The sequence below is a fragment of the Oncorhynchus masou genome, chromosome 24 (assembly GCF_036934945.1).
Source record: "Oncorhynchus masou masou isolate Uvic2021 chromosome 24, UVic_Omas_1.1, whole genome shotgun sequence".
Classification (NCBI taxonomy): Eukaryota; Metazoa; Chordata; class Actinopteri; order Salmoniformes; family Salmonidae; genus Oncorhynchus; species Oncorhynchus masou.
In genome coordinates this window covers 9,638,325-9,665,064 of record NC_088235.1, presented here as the reverse complement: position 1 = coordinate 9,665,064, position 26,740 = coordinate 9,638,325, and the positions used below count along the sequence as shown (strand labels likewise).

The following is a 26,740-nucleotide window of genomic DNA, read 5'->3' as shown; positions in this document are numbered from 1 at the left end:
AGGAGGATGGGACATGGGTCAGGGAGAAGAGGAGGAGGATGGGACATGGGTCAGGGAGAAGAGGAGGATGATGGGACAAGGGTCAGGGAGAAGAGGAGGATGGAGGGACAAGGGTCAGGGAGAAGAGGAGGATGGAGGGACAAGGGTCAGGGAGAAGAGGAGGATGGAGGGACATGGGTCAGGGAGAAGAGGAGGATGGAGGGACAAGGGTCAGGGAGAAGAGGAGGAGGATGATGGGACAAGGGTCAGGGAGAAGAGGAGGATGGAGGGACATGGGTCAGGGAGAAGAGGAGGATGATGGGACAAGGGTCAGGAAGGAGAAGAGGAGGACGGAGGGACATGGGTCAGGGAGAAGAGGAGGATGGAGGGACATGGGTCAGGGAGAAGAGGAGGATGATGGGACAAGGGTCAGGGAGAAGAGGAGGATGATGGGACAAGGGTCAGGGAGAAGAGGAGGATGGAGGGACATGGGTCAGGGAGAAGAGGAGGATGATGGGACAAGGGTCAGGGAGAAGAGGAGGATGGAGGGACATGGGTCAGGGAGAAGAGGAGGATGATGGGACATGGTCAGGGAGAAGAGGAGGATGGAGGGACATGGGTCAGGGAGAAGAGGAGGATGGAGGGACATGGGTCAGGGAGAAGAGGAGGATGATGGGACATGGGTCAGAGAGAAGAGGAGGATGGAGGGACATGGGTCAGGGAGAAGAGGAGGATGATGGGACAATGGTCAGGGAGAAGAGGAGGATGATGGGACATGGGTCAGGGAGAAGAGGAGGATGGAGGGACAAGGGTCAGGGAGAAGAGGAGGATGGAGGGACATGGGTCAGGGAGAAGAGGAGGATGATGGGACAAGGGTCAGGGAGAAGAGGAGGATGATGGGACAAGGGTCAGGGAGAAGAGGAGGATGGAGGGACAAGGGTCAGGGAGAAGAGGAGGATGATGGGACAAGGGTCAGGGAGAAGAGGAGGATGATGGGACAAGGGTCAGGGAGAAGAGGAGGATGATGGGACATGGGTCAGGGAGAAGAGGAGGATGATGGGACAAGGGTCAGGGAGAAGAGGAGGATGATGGGACAAGGGTCAGGGAGAAGAGGAGGATGATGGGACAAGGGTCAGGGAGAAGAGGAGGATGATGGGACAAGGGTCAGGGAGAAGAGGAGGATGATGGGACAAGGGTCAGGGAGAAGAGGAGGATGGAGGGACAAGGGTCAGGGAGAAGAGGAGGATGGAGGGACAAGGGTCAGGGAGAAGAGGAGGATGATGGGACATGGGTCAGGGAGAAGAGGAGGTTGATGAAGGGACAAGGGTCAGGGAGAAGAGGAGGATGGAGGGACAAGGGTCAGGGAGAAGAGGAGGATGGAGGGACAAGGGTCAGGGAGAAGAGGAGGATGGAGGGACAAGGGTCAGGGAGAAGAGGAGGATGATGGGACAAGGGTCAGGGAGAAGAGGAGGATGATGGGACAAGGGTCAGGGAGAAGAGGAGGATGATGGGACAAGGGTCAGGAAGGAGAAGAGGAGGATGATGGGACAAGGGTCAGGAAGGAGAAGAGGAGGATGATGGGACAAGGGTCAGGGAGAAGAGGAGGATGATGAGTTATTTGATGCACTTGGCTACTCATTTCACTGCAACGCGACAGGAAGTAGGGAGAAGTGTGTTTTATGTTTGTAAAAGTGTTGAATAAAAACAGTGTTGACAGCACCGAATATAAACTCACTCATATAAATGTTTAAAAAGCAGCTGTTTGCTGTGGTCGTTGAGTTTCTCTGGTCGCGGTTTTAAATTAGTATCAGACTTTGCTGTGGGGTCATGGAAGCAGTAGGCGCTGTGATTTGAGCCATCTGATTGGCCAGAAGGTATTGATATTCTAAGTCATTGTTATAGTAAGTCCATAGCCATTATACCCAGTTTGCTGGCTCAATGAACCAGCTATGAAAATGATTATCAATGACATGATCTGTTTCCAGTATTCATTTTATTAGAGAAGTGCACTTCAATGAGCCACAACTCTCCTGGTCCGCTGTGAAGGCGGAGTTTGCCTGTTCAGACTAATGAAATGGTTCAAAACATGGGACCATTCTGAATTAAGTGCACCCACCACCAACAGGGCTTCTGAATCAAGTGCACCCACCACCAACAGGGCCTCTGAATCAAGTGCACCCACCACCAACAGGGCCTCTGAATCAAGTGCACCCACCACCAACAGGGCCTCTGAATCAAGTGCACCCACCACCAACAGGGCTTCTGAACCAAGTGCACCCACCACAACAGGGCTTCTAAACCAAGTGCACCCACCACCAACAGGGCCTCTGAACCAAGTGCACCCACCACCACAGGGCTTCTGAACCAAGTGCACCCACCACAAAGGGCCTCTGAACCAAGTGCACCCACCACAACAGGGCCTCTGAATCAAGTGCACCCACCACCAACAGGGCTTCTGAATCAAGTGCACCCACCACCAACAGGGCTTCTGAACCAAGTGCACCCACCACAACAGGGCTTCTAAACCAAGTGCACCCACCACCAACAGGGCCTCTGAACCAAGTGCACCCACCACCACAGGGCTTCTGAACCAAGTGCACCCACCACAAAAGGGCCTCTGAACCAAGTGCACCCACCACAACAGGGCCTCTGAATCAAGTGCACCCACCACCAACAGGGCTTCTGAATCAAGTGCACCCACCACCAACAGAGCTTCTGAATCAAGTGCACCCACCACCAACAAGCCTCTGAACCAAGTGCACCCACCACCAACAGGGCCTCTGAATCAAGTGCACCCACCACCAACAGGGCCTCTGAATCAAGTGCACCCACCACCAACAGGGCCTCTGAACCAAGTGCACCCACCACCAACAGGGCCTCAGAATCAAGTGCACCCACCACCAACAGGGCCTCTGAATCAAGTGCACCCACCACCAACAGGGCCTCTGAATCAAGTGCACCCACCACCAACAGGGCCTCTGAACCAAGTGCACCCACCACCAACAGGGCCTCTGAATCAAGTGCACCCACCCCCAACAGGGCCTCTGAACCAAGTGCACCCACCACCAACAGGGCCTCTGAACCAAGTGCACCCACCACCAACAGGGCCTCTGAACCAAGTGCACCCACCACCAACAGGGCCTCTGAATCAAGTGCACCCACCACCAACAGGGCCTCTGAATCAAGTGCACCCACCACCAACAGGGCCTCTGAATCAAGTGCACCCACCACCAACAGGGCCTCTGGACCAAGTGCACCCACCACCAACAGGGCCTCTGAACCAAGTGCACCCACCACCAACAGGGCCTCTGGACCAAGTGCACCCACCACCAACAGGGCCTCTGGACCAAGTGCACCCACCACCAACAGGGCCTCTGGACCAAGTGCACCCACCACCAACAGGGCCTCTGAACCAAGTGCACCCACCACCAACAGGGCCTCTGAATCAAGTGCACCCACCACCAACAGGGCCTCTGAACCAAGTGCACCCACCACCAACAGGGCCTCTGAACCAAGTGCACCCACCACCAACAGGGCCTCTGAATCAAGTGCACCCACCACAAACAGGGCCTCTGAACCAAGTGCACCCACCACCAACAGGGCCTCTGAACCAAGTGCACCCACCACCAACAGGGCCTCTGAATCAAGTGCACCCACCACCAACCGGACCTCTGAATCAAGTGCACCCACCACCAACAGGGCCTCTGAATCAAGTGCACCCACCACCAACAGGGCTTCTGAATAAATGAAACATTAGGATCACAAGTCTGTGTCTTTCCTCCAGAAATGTTTGGTGACTCACTAAGATCAACCGCTTGTTTCACTCATTTGTTTGTAAACAATATAGTGGTGAACAAACACTGTACAGCCTCAAAACATGGTTAAACTATAATATTGATATCATGGACGGTCAGTCCTTGTAGCCACAGCTCTGTCTATGAATTTGAGAGCGGTTAGATTTCCCATCCCACATAGCCTGGTTCCTCTCTAGGTTTCTTCCTAGAGTTTTGGCCTTTCTAGGGAGTTTTTCCTAGCCACCGTGCTTCTACACCTGCATTGCTTGCTGTTTGGGGTTTTAGGCTGGGTTTCTGTACAGCACTTTGAGATATCAGCTGATGTACGAAGGGCTATATAAATATATAGTGATTCTACTTCTCCATTGCTTGCTGTTTGGGGTTTTAGGCTGGGTTTCTGTACAGCACTTTGAGATATCAGCTGATGTACGAAGGGCTATATAAATATATAGTGATTCTACTTCTCCATTGCTTGCTGTTTGTGGTTTTAGCCTGGGTTTCTGTACAGCACTTTGAGATATCAGCTGATGTACGAAGGGCTATATAAATATATAGTGATTCTACTTCTCCATTGCTTGCTGTTTGGGGTTTTAGGCTGGGTTTCTATACAGCACTTTGAGATATCAGCTCATGTACGAAGGGCTATATAAATATATAGTGATTCTACTTCTCCATTGCTTGCGTTTGTGGTTTTAGCCTGGGTTTCTGTACAGCACTTTGAGATATCAGCTGATGTACGAAGGGCTATATAAATATATAGTGATTCTACTTCTCCATTGCTTGCTGTTTGGGGTTTTAGGCTGGGTTTCTGTACAGCACTTTGAGATATCAGCTCATGTACGAAGGGCTATATAAATATATAGTGATTCTACTTCTCCATTGCTTGCTGTTTGTGGTTTTAGCCTGGGTTTCTGTACAGCACTTTGAGATATCAGCTGATGTACGAAGGGCTATATAAATATATAGTGATTCTACTTCTCCATTGCTTGCTGTTTGTGGTTTTAGCCTGGGTTTCTGTACAGCACTTTGAGATATCAGCTGATGTACGAAGGGCTATATAAATATATAGTGATTCTACTTCTCCATTGCTTGCTGTTTGTGGTTTTAGCCTGGGTTTCTGTACAGCACTTTGAGATATCAGCTGATGTACGAAGGGCTATATAAATATATAGTGATTCTACTTCTCCATTGCTTGCTGTTTGTGGTTTTAGCCTGGGTTTCTGTACAGCACTTTGAGATATCAGCTGATGTACGAAGGGCTATATAAATATATAGTGATTCTACTTCTCCATTGCTTGCTGTTTGGGGTTTTAGGCTGGGTTTCTATACAGCACTTTGAGATATCAGCTCATGTACGAAGGGCTATATAAATATATAGTGATTCTACTTCTCCATTGCTTGCTGTTTGTGGTTTTAGCCTGGGTTTCTGTACAGCACTTTGAGATATCAGCTGATGTACGAAGGGCTATATAAATATATAGTGATTCTACTTCTCCATTGCTTGCTGTTTGGGGTTTTAGGCTGGGTTTCTGTACAGCACTTTGAGATATCAGCTCATGTACGAAGGGCTATATAAATATATAGTGATTCTACTTCTCCATTGCTTGCTGTTTGTGGTTTTAGCCTGGGTTTCTGTACAGCACTTTGAGATATCAGCTGATGTACGAAGGGCTATATAAATATATAGTGATTCTACTTCTCCATTGCTTGCTGTTTGTGGTTTTAGCCTGGGTTTCTGTACAGCACTTTGAGATATCAGCTGATGTACGAAGGGCTATATAAATATATAGTGATTCTACTTCTCCATTGCTTGCTGTTTGTGGTTTTAGCCTGGGTTTCTGTACAGCACTTTGAGATATCAGCTGATGTACGAAGGGCTATATAAATATATAGTGATTCTACTTCTCCATTGCTTGCTGTTTGTGGTTTTAGCCTGGGTTTCTGTACAAGCACTTTGTGACATCGGCTGACGTAAAACATAGAAGGGCTTTATAAATACATTTGATTGATTGACGTTGTGGTGCCATCTGTGGTGTACGGGACAGAAAGCTAAGCTGTGTGCTGTTAGGGGACACCGTTGAGTAATCATCCCGATGCTGAAACACCAAAACAAATCTCCCATCTGAGGGACTCTGGCTCATTGTCTACAGTGTTTAATACCTCGTCTTTCCAGTGCTGAAATTCCCTCCCTCCCTACCTCCCTCCCTCCCTCCCTCCCTCCATGGGAAACATACACAAACACTCACCTTCTCTCACACACACACACCCTCTCTCACACACACAAACGCCCTCTCACACACACCCTCTCTCACACACACACACAAACGCCCTCTCTCACACACACACACACACACACACACACACACACACACACACACACACACACACACACAAACGCCCTCACACTCACCCTCTCTCACACACACACACAAACACCCTCTCATACACACACACACCCTCAAACACTCACCCTCTCTCACACACCCTCTCTCTCACACACACACAAATGCCCTCTCACACACACACACACACACTCACTCACCCTCTCTCACACACACACAAACAATCACCATCTCTCACACACCCTCTCTCTCACACACACACAAACGCCCTCTCACACACACACACACACTCACACACTCACCCTCTCTCACACACACACAAACAATCACCCTCTCTCAAACACCCTCTCTCTCTCACACACACAAACGCCCTCTCTCTCTCTCACACACACATACGAGAGGCAAGCGTTCTTGTCCTCCCACACAGCTAGATGAACGGCACTAAGTAATCTGTTTGTGTGGGATAAAAACACAGAAGCACTTCAGAAATGACAGGCCATCCACATTGCTGGAGTGGCTGGCTAAGGTTCAATAGACGAGACCAGAGGGTTGGTCCATATTCACTAGGGTTTAATATATTAGACTAGAGGGTTGGCCCATATTAGACCAGAGGGTTGGTCCATATTCACTAGGGTTTAATATATTAGACTAGAGGGTTGGCCCATACTAGACCAGAGGGTTGGTCCATATTCACTAGGGTTTAATATATTAGACTAGAGGGTTGGCCCATATTAGACCAGAGGGTTGGTCCATATTCACTAGGGTTTAATATATTAGACTAGAGGGTTGGCCCATATTAGACTAGAGGGTTGGCCCATATTAGACCAGAGGGTTGGTCCATATTCACTAGGGTTTAATATATTAGACTAGAGGATTGGTCCATATTCACTAGGGTTTAATATATTAGACTAGAGGGTTGGCCCATACTAGACCAGAGGGTTGGCCCATATTCACTAGGGTTTAATATATTAGACTAGAGGGTTGGCCCATACTAGACCAGAGGGTTGGTCCATATTCACTAGGGTTTAATATATTAGACTAGAGGGTTGGCCCATACTAGACCAGAGGGTTGGTCCATATTCACTAGGGTTTAATATATTAGACTAGAGGGTTGGCCCATATTAGACTAGAGGGTTTAATATATTAGACTAGAGGTTTGGTCCATATTAGACAAGAGGGTTGGTCCATATTAGACTAGAGGGTTGGTCCATATTAGACTAGAGGGTTGGCCCATATTAGACCAGAGGGTTGGCCCATATTAGACTAGAGGGTTGGCCCATATTAGACTAGAGGGTTGGTCCATATTAGACTAGAGGGTTGGCCCATATTAGATGAGAGGGTTGGTCCATATTAGATTAGAGGGTTGGCCAAAATTAGAATAGAGGGTTGGCCAATATTAGAATAGAGGGTTGGCCCATATTAGAATAGAGGGTTGCTCCATATTAGACTAGAGGTTTGGCCCATATTAGCTGAGAGGGTTGGCCCATATTAGACTAGAGGGTTGGTCCATATTAGACTAGAGGGTTGGCCCATATTAGCTGAGAGGGTTGGCCCATATTAGACTAGAGGGTTGGTCCATATTAGACTAGAGGGTTGGCCCATATTAGACTAGAGGGTTGGTCCATATTAGACTAGAGGGTTGGCCCATATTAGACTAGAGGGTTGGTCCATATTAGACTAGAGGGTTGGTACATATTAGACATGGGTTTATTATGGGGACATGGGTTTATAATAGGGACATGGGGTTTATAATAGGGACATGGGTTTATAATAGGGACATGGGTTTATAATAGGGACATGGGTTTATAATAGGGACATGGGTTTATAATAGGGACATGGGTTTATAATAGGGACATGGGTTTATTATGGGGACATGGGTTTATTATGGGGACATGGGTTTATAATAGGGACATGGGTTTATAATAGGGACATGGGTTTATAATGGGGTTTATAATAGGGACATGGGTTTATAATGGGGTTTATAATAGGGACATGGGTTTATAATGGGGACATGGGTTTATAATAGGGACATGGGTTTATAATAGGGACATGGGTTTATAATAGGGACATGGGTTTATAATAGGGACATGGGTTTATTATGGGGACATGGGTTTATAATAGGGACATGGGTTTATAATAGGGACATGGGGTTATTATGGGTTTATAATGGGGGAAATAGGTTTATAATGGGGTTATAATGGGGGAACAGGGTTTTATCTGGTACTAAAATCATCCTGATACTCCTAGATGTAGGGTTATAAACCTGATACTCCTAGATGTAGGGTTATAATGGGGTTATAAACCTGATACTCCTAGATGTAGGGTTATAATGGGGTTATAAACCTGATACTCCTAGATGTAGGGTTATAATCCTGATACTCCTAGATGTAGGGTTATAATGGGGTTATAAACCTGATACTCCTAGATGTAGGGTTATAATGGGGTTATAAACCTGATACTCCTAGATGTAGGGTTATAATGGGGTTATAAACCTGATACTCCTAGATGTAGGGTTATAATGGGGTTATAAACCTGATACTCCTAGATGTAGGGTTATAATGGGGTTATAAACCTGATACTCCTAGATGTAGGGTTATAATGGGGTTATAAACCTGATACTCCTAGATGTAGGGTTATAATGGGGTTATAAACCTGATACTCCTAGATGTAGGGTTATAATGGGGTTATAAACCTGATACTCCTAGATGTAGGGTTATAATGGGGTTATAAACCTGATACTCCTAGATGTAGGGTTATAATGGGGTTATAAACCTGATACTCCTAGATGTAGGGTTATAAACCTGATACTCCTAGATGTAGGGTTATAGTAGGGTTATAAACCTGATACTCCTAGATGTAGGGTTATAATGGGGTTATAAACCTGATACTCCTAGATGTAGGGTTATAATGGGGTTATAAACCTGATACTCCTAGATGTAGGGTTATAATGGGGTTATAAACCTGATACTCCTAGATGTAGGGTTATAAACCTGATACTCCTAGATGTAGGGTTATAATGGGGTTATAAACCTGATACTCCTAGATGTAGGGTTATAAACCTGATACTCCTAGATGTAGGGTTATAATGGGGTTATAAACCTGATACTCCTAGATGTAGGGTTATAATGGGGTTATAAACCTGATACTCCTAGATGTAGGGTTATAAACCTGATACTCCTAGATGTAGGGTTATAATGGGGTTATAAACCTGATACTCCTAGATGTAGGGTTATAATGGGGTTATAAACCTGATACTGCTAGATGTAGGGTTATAATGGGGTTATAAACCTGATACTCCTAGATGTAGGGTTATAATGGGGTTATAAACCTGATACTCCTAGATGTAGGGTTATAATGGGGTTATAAACCTGATACTCCTAGATGTAGGGTTATAAACCTGATACTCCTAGATGTAGGGTTATAATGGGGTTATAAACCTGATACTCCTAGATGTAGGGTTATAAACCTGATACTCCTAGATGTAGGGTTATAATGGGGTTATAATCCTGATACTCCTAGATGTAGGGTTATAATGGGGTTATAAACCTGATACTCCTAGATGTAGGGTTATAATGGGGTTATAAACCTGATACTCCTAGATGTAGGGTTATAATGGGGTTATAATGCTGATACTCCTAGATGTAGGGTTATAAACCTGATACTCCTAGATGTAGGGTTATAATGGGGTTATAATCCTGATACTCCTAGATGTAGGGTTAAAATGGGGTTATAAACCTGATACTCCTAGATGTAGGGTTATAATGGGGTTATAATGCTGATACTCCTAGATGTAGGGTTATAATCCTGATACTCCTAGATGTAGGGTTATAATGGGGTTATAATCGTAATACTCCTAGATGTAGGGTTATAAACCTGATACTCCTAGATGTAGCGTTATAATGGGGTTATAAACCTGATACTCCTAGATGTAGGGTTATAATGGGGTTATAATCCTGATACTCCTAGATGTAGGGTTATAATGGGGTTATAATGCTGATACTCCTAGATGTAGGGTTATAATGGGGTTATAAACCTGATACTCCTAGATGTAGGGTTATAAACCTGATACTCCTAGATGTAGGGTTATAATGGGGTTATAATCCTGATACTCCTAGATGTAGGGTTATAATGGGGTTATAAACCTGATACTCCTAGATGTAGGGTTATAATGGGGTTATAAACCTGATACTCCTAGATGTAGGGTTATAATGGGGTTATAATCCTGATACTCCTAGATGTAGGGTTATAATGGGGTTATAAACCTGATACTCCTAGATGTAGGGTTATAAACCTGATACTCCTAGATGTAGGGTTATAATGGGGTTATAATCCTGATACTCCTAGATGTAGGGTTATAATGGGGTTATAATCCTGATACTCCTAGATGTAGGGTTATAATGGGGTTATAAACCTGATACTCCTAGATGTAGGGTTATAATGGGGTTATAATCCTGATACTCCTAGATGTAGGGTTATAATGGGGTTATAAACCTGATACTCCTAGATGTAGGGTTATAATGGGGTTATAAACCTGATACTCCTAGATGTAGGGTTATAATGGGGTTATAATCCTGATACTCCTAGATGTAGGGTTATAAACCTGATACTCCTAGATGTAGGGTTATAATGGGGTTATAAACCTGATACTCCTAGATGTAGGGTTATAATGGGGTTATAAACCTGATACTCCTAGATGTAGGGTTATAATGGGGTTATAATCCTGATACTCCTAGATGTAGGGTTATAATGGGGTTATAAACCTGATACTCCTAGATGTAGGGTTATAATGGGGTTATAAACCTGATACTCCTAGATGTAGGGTTATAATGGGGTTATAAACCTGATACTCCTAGATGTAGGGTTATAATGGGGTTATAAACCTGATACTCATAGATGTAGGGTTATAATGGGGTTATAAACCTGATACTCCTAGATGTAGGGTTATAATGGGGTTATAAACCTGATACTCCTAGATGTAGGGTTATAAACCTGATACTCCTAGATGTAGGGTTATAATGGGGTTATAATCCTGATACTCCTAGATGTAGGGTTATAATGGGGTTATAAACCTGATACTCCTAGATGTAGGGTTATAATGGGGTTATAAACCTGATACTCCTAGATGTAGGGTTATAAACCTGATACTCCTAGATGTAGGGTTATAATGGGGTTATAAACCTGATACTCCTAGATGTAGGGTTATAATGGGGTTATAATCCTGATACTCCTAGATGTAGGGTTATAATGGGGTTATAAACCTGATACTCCTAGATGTAGGGTTATAATGGGGTTATAAACCTGATACTCCTAGATGTAGGGTTATAATGGGGTTATAATCCTGATACTCCTAGATGTAGGGTTATAATGGGGTTATAAACCTGATACTCCTAGATGTAGGGTTATAATGGGGTTATAAACCTGATACTCCTAGATGTAGGGTTATAAACCTGATACTCCTAGATGTAGGGTTATAATGGGGTTATAAACCTGATACTGCTAGATGTAGGGTTATAATCCTGACACTCCTAGATGTAGGGTTATAATGGGGTTATAAACCTGATACTCCTAGATGTAGGGTTATAATGGGGTTATAAACCTGATACTCCTAGATGTAGGGTTATAATGGGGTTATAAACCTGATACTCCTAGATGTAGGGTTATAATGGGGTTATAAACCTGATACTCCTAGATGTAGGGTTATAATCCTGATACTCCTAGATGCAGGGTTATAATGGGGTTATAATCCTGATACTCCTAGATGTAGGGTTATAATGGGGTTATAAACCTGATACTCCTAGATGTAGGGTTATAATGGGGTTATAAACCTGATACTCCTAGATGTAGGGTTATAAACCTGATACTCCTAGATGTAGGGTTATAATGGGGTTATAATCCTGATACTCCTAGATGTAGGGTTATAAACCTGATACTCCTAGATGTAGGGTTATAATGGGGTTATAATCCTGATACTCCTAGATGTAGGGTTATAATGGGGTTATAATCCTGATACTCCTAGATGTAGGGTTATAATGGGGTTATAAACCTGATACTCCTAGATGTAGGGTTATAATGGGGTTATAAACCTGATACTCCTAGATGTAGGGTTATAATGGGGTTATAAACCTGATACTCCTAGATGTAGGGTTATAATGGGGTTATAAACCTGATACTCCTAGATGTAGGGTTATAATGGGGTTATAAACCTGATACTCCTAGATGTAGGGTTATAATGGGGTTATAAACCTGATACTCATAGATGTAGGGTTATAATGGGGTTATAAACCTGATACTCCTAGATGTAGGGTTATAAACCTGATACTCCTAGATGTAGGGTTATAATGGGGTTATAATCCTGATACTCCTAGATGTAGGGTTATAATGGGGTTATAAACCTGATACTCCTAGATGTAGGGTTATAATGGGGTTATAAACCTGATACTCCTAGATGTAGGGTTATAAACCTGATACTCCTAGATGTAGGGTTATAATGGGGTTATAAACCTGATACTCCTAGATGTAGGGTTATAATGGGGTTATAATCCTGATACTCCTAGATGTAGGGTTATAATGGGGTTATAAACCTGATACTCCTAGATGTAGGGTTATAATGGGGTTATAAACCTGATACTCCTAGATGTAGGGTTATAATGGGGTTATAATCCTGATACTCCTAGATGTAGGGTTATAATGGGGTTATAAACCTGATACTCCTAGATGTAGGGTTATAATGGGGTTATAAACCTGATACTCCTAGATGTAGGGTTATAAACCTGATACTCCTAGATGTAGGGTTATAATGGGGTTATAAACCTGATACTGCTAGATGTAGGGTTATAATCCTGACACTCCTAGATGTAGGGTTATAATGGGGTTATAAACCTGATACTCCTAGATGTAGGGTTATAATGGGGTTATAAACCTGATACTCCTAGATGTAGGGTTATAATGGGGTTATAAACCTGATACTCCTAGATGTAGGGTTATAATGGGGTTATAAACCTGATACTCCTAGATGTAGGGTTATAATCCTGATACTCCTAGATGCAGGGTTATAATGGGGTTATAATCCTGATACTCCTAGATGTAGGGTTATAATGGGGTTATAATCCTGATACTCCTAGATGTAGGGTTATAATGGGGTTATAAACCTGATACTCCTAGATGTAGGGTTATAATGGGGTTATAATCCTGATACTCCTAGATGTAGGGTTATAATGGGGTTATAATCCTGATACTCCTAGATGTAGGGTTATAATGGGGTTATAAACCTGATACTCCTAGATGTAGGGTTATAATGGGGTTATAAACCTGATACTCCTAGATGTAGGGTTATAAACCTGATACTCCTAGATGTAGGGTTATAATGGGGTTATAAACCTGATACTGCTAGATGTAGGGTTATAATCCTGACACTCCTAGATGTAGGGTTATAATGGGGTTATAAACCTGATACTCCTAGATGTAGGGTTATAATGGGGTTATAAACCTGATACTCCTAGATGTAGGGTTATAAACCTGATACTCCTAGATGTAGGGTTATAATGGGGTTATAATCCTGATACTCCTAGATGTAGGGTTATAATGGGGTTATAAACCTGATACTCCTAGATGTAGGGTTATAAACCTGATACTCCTAGATGTAGGGTTATAAACCTGATACTCCTAGATGTAGGGTTATAATGGGGTTATAAACCTGATACTCCTAGATGTAGGGTTATAATGGGGTTATAAACCTGATACTCCTAGATGTAGGGTTATAATGGGGTTATAATCATGATACTCCTAGATGTAGGGTTATAATGGGGTTATAAACCTGATACTCCTAGATGTAGGGTTATAAACCTGATACTCCTAGATGTAGGGTTATAAACCTGATACTCCTAGATGTAGGGTTATAATGGGGTTATAAACCTGATACTCCTAGATGTAGGGTTATAAACCTGATACTCCTAGATGTAGGGTTATAATGGGGTTATAAACCTGATACTCCTAGATGTAGGGTTATAATGGGGTTATAAACCTGATACTCCTAGATGTAGGGTTATAAACCTGATACTCCTAGATGTAGGGTTATAATCCTGATACTCCTAGATGTAGGGTTATAAACCTGATACTCCTAGATGAAGGGTTATAATCCTGATACTCCTAGATGTAGGGTTATAATGGGGTTATAAACCTGATACTCCTAGATGTAGGGTTATAATGGGGTTATAATCCTGATACTCCTAGATGTAGGGTTATAATCCTGATACTCCTAGATGTAGGGTTATAAACCTGATACTCCTAGATGTAGGGTTATAATAGGGTTATAAACCTGATACTCCTAGATGTAGGGTTATAATGGGGTTATAATCCTGATACTCCTAGATGTAGGGTTATAATGGGGTTATAAACCTGATACTCCTAGATGTAGGGTTATAATGGGGTTATAAACCTGATACTCCTAGATGTAGGGTTATAATGGGGTTATAAACCTGATACTCCTAGATGTAGGGTTATAATGGGGTTATAAACCTGATACTCCTAGATGTAGGGTTATAATGGGGTTATAAACCTGATACTCCTAGATGTAGGGTTATAATGGGGTTATAAACCTGATACTCCTAGATGTAGGGTTATAATGGGGTTATAAACCTGATACTCCTAGATGTAGGGTTATAATGGGGTTATAAACCTGATACTCCTAGATGTAGGGTTATAAACCTGATACTCCTAGATGTAGGGTTATAAACCTGATACTCCTAGATGTAGGGTTATAAACCTGATACTCCTAGATGTAGGGTTATAATCCTGATACTCCTAGATGTAGGGTTATAATGGGGTTATAATCCTGATACTCCTAGATGTAGGGTTATAAACCTGATACTCCTAGATGTAGGGTTATAATGGGGTTATAAACCTGATACTCCTAGATGTAGGGTTATAATCCTGATACTCCTAGATGTAGGGTTATAATGGGGTTATAAACCTGATACTCCTAGATGTAGGGTTATAATGGGGTTATAATCCTGATACTCCTAGATGTAGGGTTATAATCCTGATACTCCTAGATGTAGGGTTATAATGGGGTTATAAACCTGATACTCCTAGATGTAGGGTTATAATGGGGTTATAAACCTGATACTCCTAGATGTAGGGTTATAAACCTGATACTCCTAGATGTAGGATTATAATGGGGTTATAAACCTGATACTCCTAGATGTAGGGTTATAATGGGGTTATAAACCTGATACTCCTAGATGTAGGGTTATAATCCTGATACTCCTAGATGTAGGGTTATAATGGGGTTATAAACCTGATACTCCTAGATGTAGGGTTATAATGGGGTTATAATCCTGATACTCCTAGATGTAGGGTTATAATCCTGATACTCCTAGATGTAGGGTTATAATGGGGTTATAATCCTGATACTCCTAGATGTAGGGTTATAATGGGGTTATAAACCTGATACTCCTAGATGTAGGGTTATAATGGGGTTATAAACCTGATACTCCTAGATGTAGGGTTATAATGGGGTTATAAACCTGATACTCCTAGATGTAGGGTTATAATGGGGTTATAATCCTGATACTCCTAGATGTAGGGTTATAAACCTGATACTCCTAGATGTAGGGTTATAATGGGGTTATAAACCTGATACTCCTAGATGTAGGGTTATAAACCTGATACTCCTAGATGTAGGATTATAATGGGGTTATAATCCTGATACTCCTAGATGTAGGGTTATAATGGGGTTATAATCCTGATACTCCTAGATGTAGGGTTATAATGGGGTTATAAACCTGATACTCCTAGATGTAGGATTATAATGGGGTTATAAACCTGATACTCCTAGATGTAGGGTTATAATGGGGTTATAATCCTGATACTCCTAGATGTAGGGTTATAATGGGTTTATAAACCTGATACTCCTAGATGTAGGGTTATAATGGGGTTATAATCCTGATACTCCTAGATGTAGGGTTATAATGGGGTTATAAACCTGATACTCCTAGATGTAGGGTTATAATGGGGTTATAAACCTGATACTCCTAGATGTAGGATTATAATGGGGTTATAAACCTGATACTCCTAGATGTAGGGTTATAATGGGGTTATAAACCTGATACTCCTAGATGTAGGGTTATAATGGGGTTATAAACCTGATACTCCTAGATGTAGGGTTATAATGGGGTTATAATCCTGATACTCCTAGATGTAGGGTTATAATGGGGTTATAAACCTGATACTCCTAGATGTAGGGTTATAATGGGGTTATAATGGGGTTATAATGGGGTTATAAACCTGATACTCCCATATGTAGGGTTATAAACCTGATACTCCTAGATGCAGGGTTATAATGGGGTTATAATCCTGATACTCCTAGATGTAGGGTTATAATGGGGTTATAAACCTGATACTCCTAGATGTAGGGTTATAATGGGGTTATAATCCTGATACTCCTAGATGTAGGGTTATAAACCTGATACTCCTAGATGCAGGGTTATAATGGGGTTATAAACCTGATACTCCTAGATGTAGGGTTATAATGGGGTTATAAACCTGATACTGCTAGATGTAGGGTTATAATGGGGTTATAAACCTGATACTCCTAGATGTAGGGTTATAATGGGGTTATAATCCTGATACTCCTAGATGTAGGGTTATAATGGGGTTATAAACCTGATACTCCTAGATGTAGGGTTATAAACCTGATACTCCTAGATGTAGGGTTATAAACCTGATACTCCTAGATGTAGGGTTATAAACCTGATACTCCTAGATGTAGGGTTATAAACCTGATACTCCTAGATGTAGGGTTATAATGGGGTTATAAACCTGATACTCCTAGATGTAGGGTTATAATGGGGTTATAAACCTGATACTCCTAGATGTAGGGTTATAATGGGGTTATAATCCTGATACTCCTAGATGTAGGGTTATAATGGGGTTATAAACCTGATACTCCTAGATGTAGGGTTATAAACCTGATACTCCTAGATGTAGGGTTATAATGGGGTTATAAACCTGATACTCCTAGATGTAGGGTTATAATGGGGTTATAAACCTGATACTCCTAGATGTAGGGTTATAATGGGGTTATAAACCTGATACTCCTAGATGTAGGGTTATAAACCTGATACTCCTAGATGTAGGGTTATAATGGGGTTATAAACCTGATACTCCTAGATGTAGGGTTATAAACCTGATACTCCTAGATGTAGGGTTATAATCCTGATACTCCTAGATGTAGGGTTATAAACCTGATACTCCTAGATGTAGGGTTATAATGGGGTTATACTCCTAGATGTAGGGTTATAATGGGGTTATAAACCTGATACTCCTAGATGTAGGGTTATAATGGGGTTATAATCCTGATACTCCTAGATGTAGGGTTATAATGGGGTTATAATCCTGATACTCCTAGATGTAGGGTTATAAACCTGATACTCCTAGATGTAGGGTTATAAACCTGATACTCCTAGATGTAGGGTTATAATGGGTTATAAACCTGATACTCCTAGATGTAGGGTTATAATGGGGTTATAATGGGGTTATAAACCTGATACTCCCAGATGTAGGGTTATAAACCTGATACTCCTAGATGTAGGGTTATAATGGGGTTATAAACCTGATACTCCTAGATGTAGGGTTATAAACCTGATACTCCTAGATGTAGGGTTATAATGGGGTTATAAACCTGATACTCCTAGATGTAGGGTTATAAACCTGATACTCCTAGATGTAGGGTTATAATGGGGTTATAAACCTGATACTCCTAGATGTAGGGTTATAATGGGGTTATAAACCTGATACTCCTAGATGTAGGGTTATAAACCTGATACTCCTAGATGTAGGGTTATAATGGGGGAATGAACCTGATACTCCTAGATGCGTTGTTGTGTATCCATTGGCAACCAAGTCAGCTCTCCCTTGGAGTCGAAGCTGGAGGCCTGTTTCATGGTGTCATTTCCTGTCATTTCTAATTGGTTGAGAGGTCAGTAGAAAGCACACAGAGAGAGTTCCAATAGAAAGAACCGGCTGTTGTTTCCCTCATCCATCTACATTAGACCAGTCAGTGGGTCTGTCCTCATCCATCTCCATTAGACCAGTCAGTGGGTCTGTCCTCATCCATCTACATTAGACCAGTCAGTGGGTCTGTCCTCATCCATCTACATTAGACCAGTCAGTGGGTCTGTCCTCATCCATCTACATTAGACCAGTGCTTTGGGCAGACAGTGGGTCTGTCCTCATCCATCTACATTAAACCAGTCAGTGGGTCTGTCCTCATCCATCTACATTAGACCAGTCAGTGTGTCTGTCCTCATCCATCTACATTAGACCAGTCAGTGGGTCTGTCCTCATCCATCTCCATTAGACCAGTCAGTGGGTCTGTCCTCATCCATCTCCAGTAGACCAGTCAGTGGGTCTGTCCTCATCCATCTACATTAGACCAGTCAGTGGGTCTGTCCTCATCCATCTACATTAGACCAGTCAGTGGGTCTGTCCTCATCCATCTCCATTAGACCAGTGCTTTGGGCAGACAGTGGGTCTGTCCTCATCCATCTACATTAGACCAGTCAGTGGGTCTGTCCTCATCCATCTACATTAGACCAGTCAGTGGGTCTGTCCTCATCCATCTACATTAGACCAGTCAGTGGGTCTGTCCTCATCCATCTACATTAGACCAGTCAGTGGGTCTGTCCTCATCCATCTCCATTAGACCAGTCAGTGGGTCTGTCCTCATCCATCTACATTAGACCAGTCAGTGGGTCTGTCCTCATCCATCTCCATTAGTCCAGTCAGTGGGTCTGTCCTCATCCATCTACATGAGACCAGTCAGTGGGTCTGTCCTCATCCATCTCCATTAGTCCAGTCAGTGGGTCTGTCCTCATCCATCTACATTAGAGCAGTGAGTGGGTGTGTCCTTAACAATCTCCATTAGACCAGTCAGTGGGTCTGTCCTCATCCATCTACATTAGAGCAGTCAGTGGGTGTGTCCTTAACAATCTCCATTAGACCAGTCAGTGGGTCTGTCCTCATCCATCTACATTAGACCAGTCAGTGGGTGTGTCCTTAACAATCTCCATTAGACCAGTCAGTGGGTCTGTCCTCATCCATCTACATTAGACCAGTCAGTGGGTCTGTCCTCATCCATCTACATTAGAGCAGTCAGTGGGTGTGTCCTTAACAATCTCCATTAGACCAGTCAGTGGGTCTGTCCTCATCCATCTACATTAGACCAGTCAGTGGGTGTGTCCTTAACAATCTCCATTAGACCAGTCAGTGGGTCTGTCCTCATCCATCTACATTAGACCAGTCAGTGGGTCTGTCCTCATCCATCTACATTAGAGCAGTCAGTGGGTGTGTCCTTAACAATCTCCATTAGACCAGTCAGTGGGTCTGTCCTCATCCATCTACATTAGACCAGTCAGTGGGTCTGTCCTCATCCATCTACATTAGAGCAGTCAGTGGGTGTGTCCTTAACAATCTCCATTAGACCAGTCAGTGGGTCTGTCCTCATCCATCTACATTAGACCAGTTAGTAGGTCTGTCCTCATCCATCTACATTAGACCAGTCAGTGGGTCTGTCCTCATCCATCTCCATTAGACCAGTCAGTGGGTCTATCCTCATCCATCTACATTAGACCAGTCAGTGTGTCTCTCCTCATCCATCTATATTAGACCAGTCAGTGGGTCTGTCCTCATCCATCTACATTAGACCAGTCAGTGGGTCTGTCCTCATCCATCTACATTAGACCAGTCAGTGGGTCTGTCCTCATCCATCTCCATTAGACCAGTCAGTGTGTCTCTCCTCATCCATCTCCATTAGACCAGTCAGTGTGTCTCTCCTCATCCATCTACATTAGACCAGTCAGTGGGTCTGTCCTCATCCATCTCCATTAGACCAGTCAGTGGATCTGTCCTCATCCATCTCCATTAGACCAGTCAGTGTGTCTGTCCTCATCCATCTCCATTAGACCAGTCAGTGTGTCTCTCCTCATCCATCTACATTAGACCAGTCAGTGTGTCTCTCCTCATCCATCTACATTAGACCAGTCAGTGGGTCTGTCCTCATCCATCTACATTAGACCAGTCAGTGGGTCTGTCCTCATCCATCTCCATTAGACCAGTCAGTGTGTCTCTCCTCATCCATCTACATTAGACCAGTCAGTGGGTCTGTCCTCATCCATCTCCATTAGAACAGTCAGTGTGTCTCTCCTCATCCATCTACATTAGACCAGTCAGTGGGTCTGTCCTCATCCATCTACATTAGACCAGTCAGTGTGTCTCTCCTCATCCATCTACATTAGACCAGTCAGTGGGTCTGTCCTCATCCATCTACATGAGACCAGTCAGTGTGTCTGTCCTCATCCATCTACATTAGACCAGTCAGTGGGTCTGTCCTCATCCATCTGCATTAGACCAGTCAGCACATACAGAGACACTAACCACACACACACACGGCTAGTGTAGCACACAAAACCCCACACACAGAAACTAACCCCACACACAGACACTAACCCCACACACAGACACCAACCCCACACACAGAAACTAACCCCACACACAGAAACTAACCCCACACACAGACACTAACCCCACACACAGACACTAACCCCACACACAGACACTAACCACACACAGACACCAACCCCACACACAGACACCAACCCCACACACAGACACTAACCACACACAGACACTAACCACACACAGACACTAACCACACACACAGACTAACCACACACACAGACTCCAACCACACACACAGACTCTAACCCCACACACAGACACTAACCCCACAGACACTAACCCCACACACAGACACTAACGCAGGGCTAGCGTGTGCCACAGTAGGCTGTATGGAGGACCAGCCTCTCTGGTCAACATCCATTACCTTCAGGGCTGCTTGGCAGGAAGGATTAAATCCTCCTCTCTAACACAGAGCAGCCTGACATGGTACATTACAGAACAACACGGACACCTTCCTCAACTTCCTGCCATGTTCAACTAACACATGGTGGCTGACAGAGGGGGGAGAGATGGAGACGTACAGAGAGAGGGGGGAAGAGAGAGACATACGGAGAGAGGGGGGAAGAGAGAGACATACGGAGAGAGGGGGAGAGATGGAGAGGGGGAAGAGAGAGAGGGGGGAAGAGAGAGACATACGGAGAGAGGGGGAAGAGAGAGACATACGGAGAGAGGGGGAGAGATGGAGAGGGGGAAGAGAGAGAGGGGGAAGAGAGAGAGACATACGGAGAGGGGGAAGAGAGAGAGGGGGGGAAGAGAGAGAGACATACGGAGAGGGGGAAGAGAGAGAGGGGGGAGAGAGAGACATACGGAGAGGGGGGAAGAGAGACAGAAAAGAGATGGAGAAGAGAGAGCGAGAAGGAGAGGGGGAGAGAGAGAAGGAGAGGGGGAAGAAAGAGAGAGAAGGAGAGGGGGAAGAGAGAGAGAGAAGGAGAGGGGGGAAGAGAGAGAGAGAAGGAGAGGGGGGAAGAGAGAGAGAGAAGGAGAGGGGGGAAGAGAGAGAGAGAAGGAGAGGGGGGGAAGAGAGAGAGAAGGAGAGGGGGGAAGAGAGAGAGAAGGGAGAGGGGGAAGAGAGAGAGAAGGAGAGGGGGAAGAGAGAGAGAAGGAGAGGGGGGAAGAGAGACACACGGAGAGGGGGAAGAGAGACGGAGAAAGAGATCGAGAAGAGAGATACGGAGAGGGGGAAGAGAGAGAAGGAGAGGGGGAAGAGAGAGAGAGAAGGAGAGGGGGAAGAGAGAGAGAGAGAGAACGAGAGGGGGAAGAGAGAGAGAGAGAAGGAGAGGGGGAAGAGAGAGAGAGAGAAGGAGAGGGGGGAAAGAGAGAGAGAGAGAAGAGAGGGGGAGAGAGATACGGAGAGAGAGAAGGAGAGGGGGGAAGAGAGATATGGAGAGAGAGAAGGGGGGGATAGATAGGGGAGAGAGAGAAGGAGAGGGGGGAAGAGAGATATGGAGAGAGAGAAGGAGAGGGGGGAAGAGAGATATGGAGAGAGAGAAGGAGAGGAGGGAAGAGAGATATGGAGAGAGAAGAAAGATGGGGAGAAGGGAAGGGGAAGAGAGGAACAGAGAGAGCATAGAGGTAGATAAGGAGAGAGACTATCAAGCTGACAGAATGATCTAGAATAGATTAAATGGATTAGTGTGGTGGGGTCTTCTCTGAGACAGAGACAACAGGACTGACTGTAGCACCACCCTGACATAACCCTGTTACACCTTAACATGGCACACTGGAGACGGGCGTGTTGGTGTTTCATCGTGTGTGGGTCTCAGCGTGCGGGGCTTGGCTGTGCAGAGCTTCAAGGTCGAGGCTTCAGCGTGCAGAGCTTGGCTGTTTGGAGCTCTGTGCGTGGGGCTGTTTGGCGCTCTGTGTGTAGGGCTGGCAGAGATGGTGCTGAGTAGTGTAGTTCTTACCATGCTGTGTGAAGAGATCACTGTGGACGATGTCGATGAGGCAGTGTAGCTTCTGTTTGACCAGACGACCCAGAGGAACCTTCAGAATGAACTCTGTGAACAGTTTACTGAAAAGACAAAAAACAGAATGAACTCTGTGAACAGTTTACTGTAAAGACAGACAGCATGAACTCTGAACAGTTTACTGTAAAGACAAACAGCATGAACTCTGAACAGTTTACAGTAAAGACAGACAGCATGAACTCTGAACAGTTTACTGTAAAGACAAACAGAATGAACTCCTTGAACAGTTTACTGTAAAGACAAACAGCATGAACTCTGAACAGTTTACTGTAAAGACAAACAGAATGAACTCTGAACAGTTTACTGTAAAGCAAGACAGCATGAACTCTATGAACAATTTCCTGTAAAGACAGACAGCATGAACTCTGAACAGTTTACTGTAAAGACAAACAGAATGAACTCTGAACAGTTTACTGTAAAGACAAACAGCATGAACTCTGAACAGTTTACTGTAAAGACAAACAACAACAGAATGAACTCTGTGAACAGTTTACTGTAAAGACAGACAGAATGAACTCTGTGAACAGTTTACTGTAAAGACAAGCAACAACAGCATGAACTCTGTGAACAGTTTACTGTAAAGACAGACAGAATGAACTCTGTGAACAGTTTACTGTAAAGACAAACAACATGAACTCTGTGAACAGTTTACTGTAAAGACAAACAGAATGAACTCTGTGAACAGTTTACTGTAAAGACAAACAGAATGAACTCTGAACAGTTTACTGTAAAAACAAACAGCATGAACTCTGTGAACAGTTTACTGTAAAGACAGACAGCATGAACTCTGTGAACAGTTTACTGTAAAGACAAACAACAGAATGAACTCTGTGAACAGTTTACTGTAAAGACAGACAGCATGAACTCTGTGAACAGTTTACTGTAAAGACAAACAACAGAATGAACTCTGTGAACAGTTTACTGTAAAGACAGACAGCATGAACTCTGAACAGTTTACTGTAAAGACAAACAGCATGAACTCTGTGAACAGTTTACTGTAAAGACAAGCAACAACAGAATGAACTCTGAACAGTTTACTGTAAAGACAGACAGCATGAACTCTGTGAACAGTTTACTGTAAAGACAAACAGAATGAACTCCTTGAACAGTTTACTGTAAAGACAAACAGAATGAACTCCTTGAACAGTTTACTGTAAAGACAAACAGCATGAACTCTGAGGAGTTTACTGTAAAGACAAACAGCATGAACTCTGAGGAGTTTACTGTAAAGACAAACAGAATGAACTCCTTGAACAGTTTACTGTAAAGACAAACAGCATGAACTCTGAGGAGTTTACTGTAAAGACAAACAGCATGAACTCTGAGGAGTTTACTGTAAAGACAAACAGAATGAACTCTGAACAGTTTACTGTAAAGACAAACAGAATGAACTCTGAACAGTTTACTGTAAAGACAGACAGCATGAACTCTGTGAACAGTTTACTGTAAAGACAAACAATAACAAAACAACAGAAAGGTACGATAGGAGCAGAGTTTTATTAGCTCAGAGGCTGTAGTCATTCATTGAATCCAATGTCCATGTCAGATGGTGACGTCTCCACTGAGTTGGTGGCCTTAGTTCCAGAGCAACATAGTTGTTGTGTCATAGTGAGTGAGCAACATAGCTGTTGTGTCATAGTGAGTGAGCAACATAGCTGTTGTGTCATAGTGAGTGAGCAACATAGCTGTTGTGTCATAGTGAGTGAGCAACATAGTTGTTGTGTCATAGTGAGTGAGCAACATAGTAGTTGTGTAATAGTGAGTGAGCAACATAGCTGTTGTGTCATAGTGAGTGAGCAACATAGCTGTTGTGTCATAGTGAGTGAGCAACATAGCTGTTGTGTCATAGCGAGTGAGCAACATAGCCGTTGTGTCATAGCGAGTGATCAACATAGCCGTTGTGTCATAGTGAGTGAGCAACATAGCCGTTGTGTCATAGTGAGTGAGCAACATAGCCGTTGTGTCATAGTGAGTGAGCAACATAGCTGTTGTGTCATAGTGAGTGAGCAACATAGCCGTTGTGTCATAGTGAGTGAGCAACATAGCTGTTGTGTCATAGTGAGTGAGCAACATAGCTGTTGTGTCATAGTGAGTGAGCAACATAGCTGTTGAAAATGACAGACTGTTACAGGCTACCAACAGTTCCCTGTATACAGCCTTCAACCCATGTTGTATGTGTGTGACGACAGTGTACTGACATGACGAACCCACGGTATTACACAGAACTACATCATGTTAACAACATGGGTATTACATACAACTACATACTGTTAACATGGGTATTACACAGAACTACATCATGTTAACAACATGGGTATTACATACAACTACATCCTGTTAACAACATGGGTATTACATACAACTACATCCTGTTAACAACATGGATATTACATAGAACTACATCCTGTTAACAACATGGATATTACATAGAACTACATCCTGTTAACAACATGGGTATTACATAGAACTACATCCTGTTAACAACATGGATATTACATAGAACTACATCCTGTTAACAACATGGGTATTACATAGAACTACATCCTGTTAACAACATGGGTATTACATAGAACTACATCATGTTAACAACATGGGTATTACATAGAACACAACTATATCCTGTTAACAACATGGGTATTACATACAACTACATCCTGTTAACAACATGGGTATTACATAGAACACAACTACATCCTGTTAACAACATGGGTATTACATAGAACACAACTACATCCTGCTAACAACATGGGTATTACATAGAACACAACTATATCCTGTTAACAACATGGGTATTACATACAACTACATCATGTTAACAACATGGGTATTACATAGAACACAACTACATCCTGTTAACAACATGGGTATTACATACAACTACATCCTGTTAACAACATGGGTATTACACAGAACTACATCCTGTTAACATGGGTATTACATAGAACACATGTTAACAACATGGGTATTACATAGAACACAACTACATCATGTTAACAACATGGGTATTACATAGAACACATGTTAACAACATGGGTATTACATAGAACTACATCCTGTTAACAACATGGGGATTACATAGAACTACATCCTGTTAATATGGGTATTACATACAACTACATCCTGTTAACAACATGGGTATTACATACAACTACATCCTGTTAACAACATGGTATTACATACAACTACATCCTGTTAACAACATGGGTATTACATACAACTACATCCTGTTAACAACATGGATATTACATAGAACTACATCCTGTTAACAACATGGATATTACATAGAACTACATCCTGTTAACAACATGGGTATTATATACAACTACATCCTGTTAACAACATGGGTATTACATAGAACTACATCCTGTTAACAACATGGGTATTACATAGAACACAACTACATCCTGTTAACAACATGGGTATTACATACAACTACATCCTGCTAACAACATGGGTATTACATAGAACACAACTACATCCTGTTAACAACATGGGTATTACATAGAACTACATCCTGTTAACAACATGGGTATTACATAGAACTACATCCTGTTAACAACATGGGTATTACATAGAACTACATCCTGTTAACAACATGGGTATTACATACAACTACATCCTGTTAACAACATGGACATTACATAGAACTACATCATGTTAACAACATGGGTATTACATAGAACACAACTACATCATGTTAACAACATGGGTATTACATACAACTACATCCTGTTAACTACATGGGTATTACATAGAACTACATCCTGTTAACAACATGGGTATTACATAGAACTACATCCTGCTAACAACATGGGTATTACATACAACTACATCCTGTTAACAACATGGATATTACATACAACTACATCCTGTTAACAACATGGGTATTACACAGAACTACATCATGTTAACAACATGGGTATTACATAGAACTACATCCTGTTAACAACATGGGTATTACATAGAACTACATCCTGTTAACAACATGGGTATTACATACAACTACATCATGTTAACAACATGGATATTACATAGAACACAACTACATCCTGTTAACAACATGGGTATTACATAGAACTACATCCTGTTAACAACATGGGTATTACATAGAACTACATCATGTTAACAACATGGGTATTAC

General features: G+C 43.0%; 1 protein-coding gene across 1 annotated transcript in view; it reads right to left on the bottom strand.

The window, feature by feature from the left end:
• LOC135513383 (dedicator of cytokinesis protein 1-like) overlaps positions 1–26,740 on the bottom strand; it is a 1,066,221-nt gene that overhangs the window by 327,728 nt on the left and 711,753 nt on the right. The window contains 1 exon segment of the mRNA XM_064936309.1: positions 22,537–22,643. Within this exon segment, the coding sequence (XP_064792381.1) occupies positions 22,537–22,643 (107 nt within the window).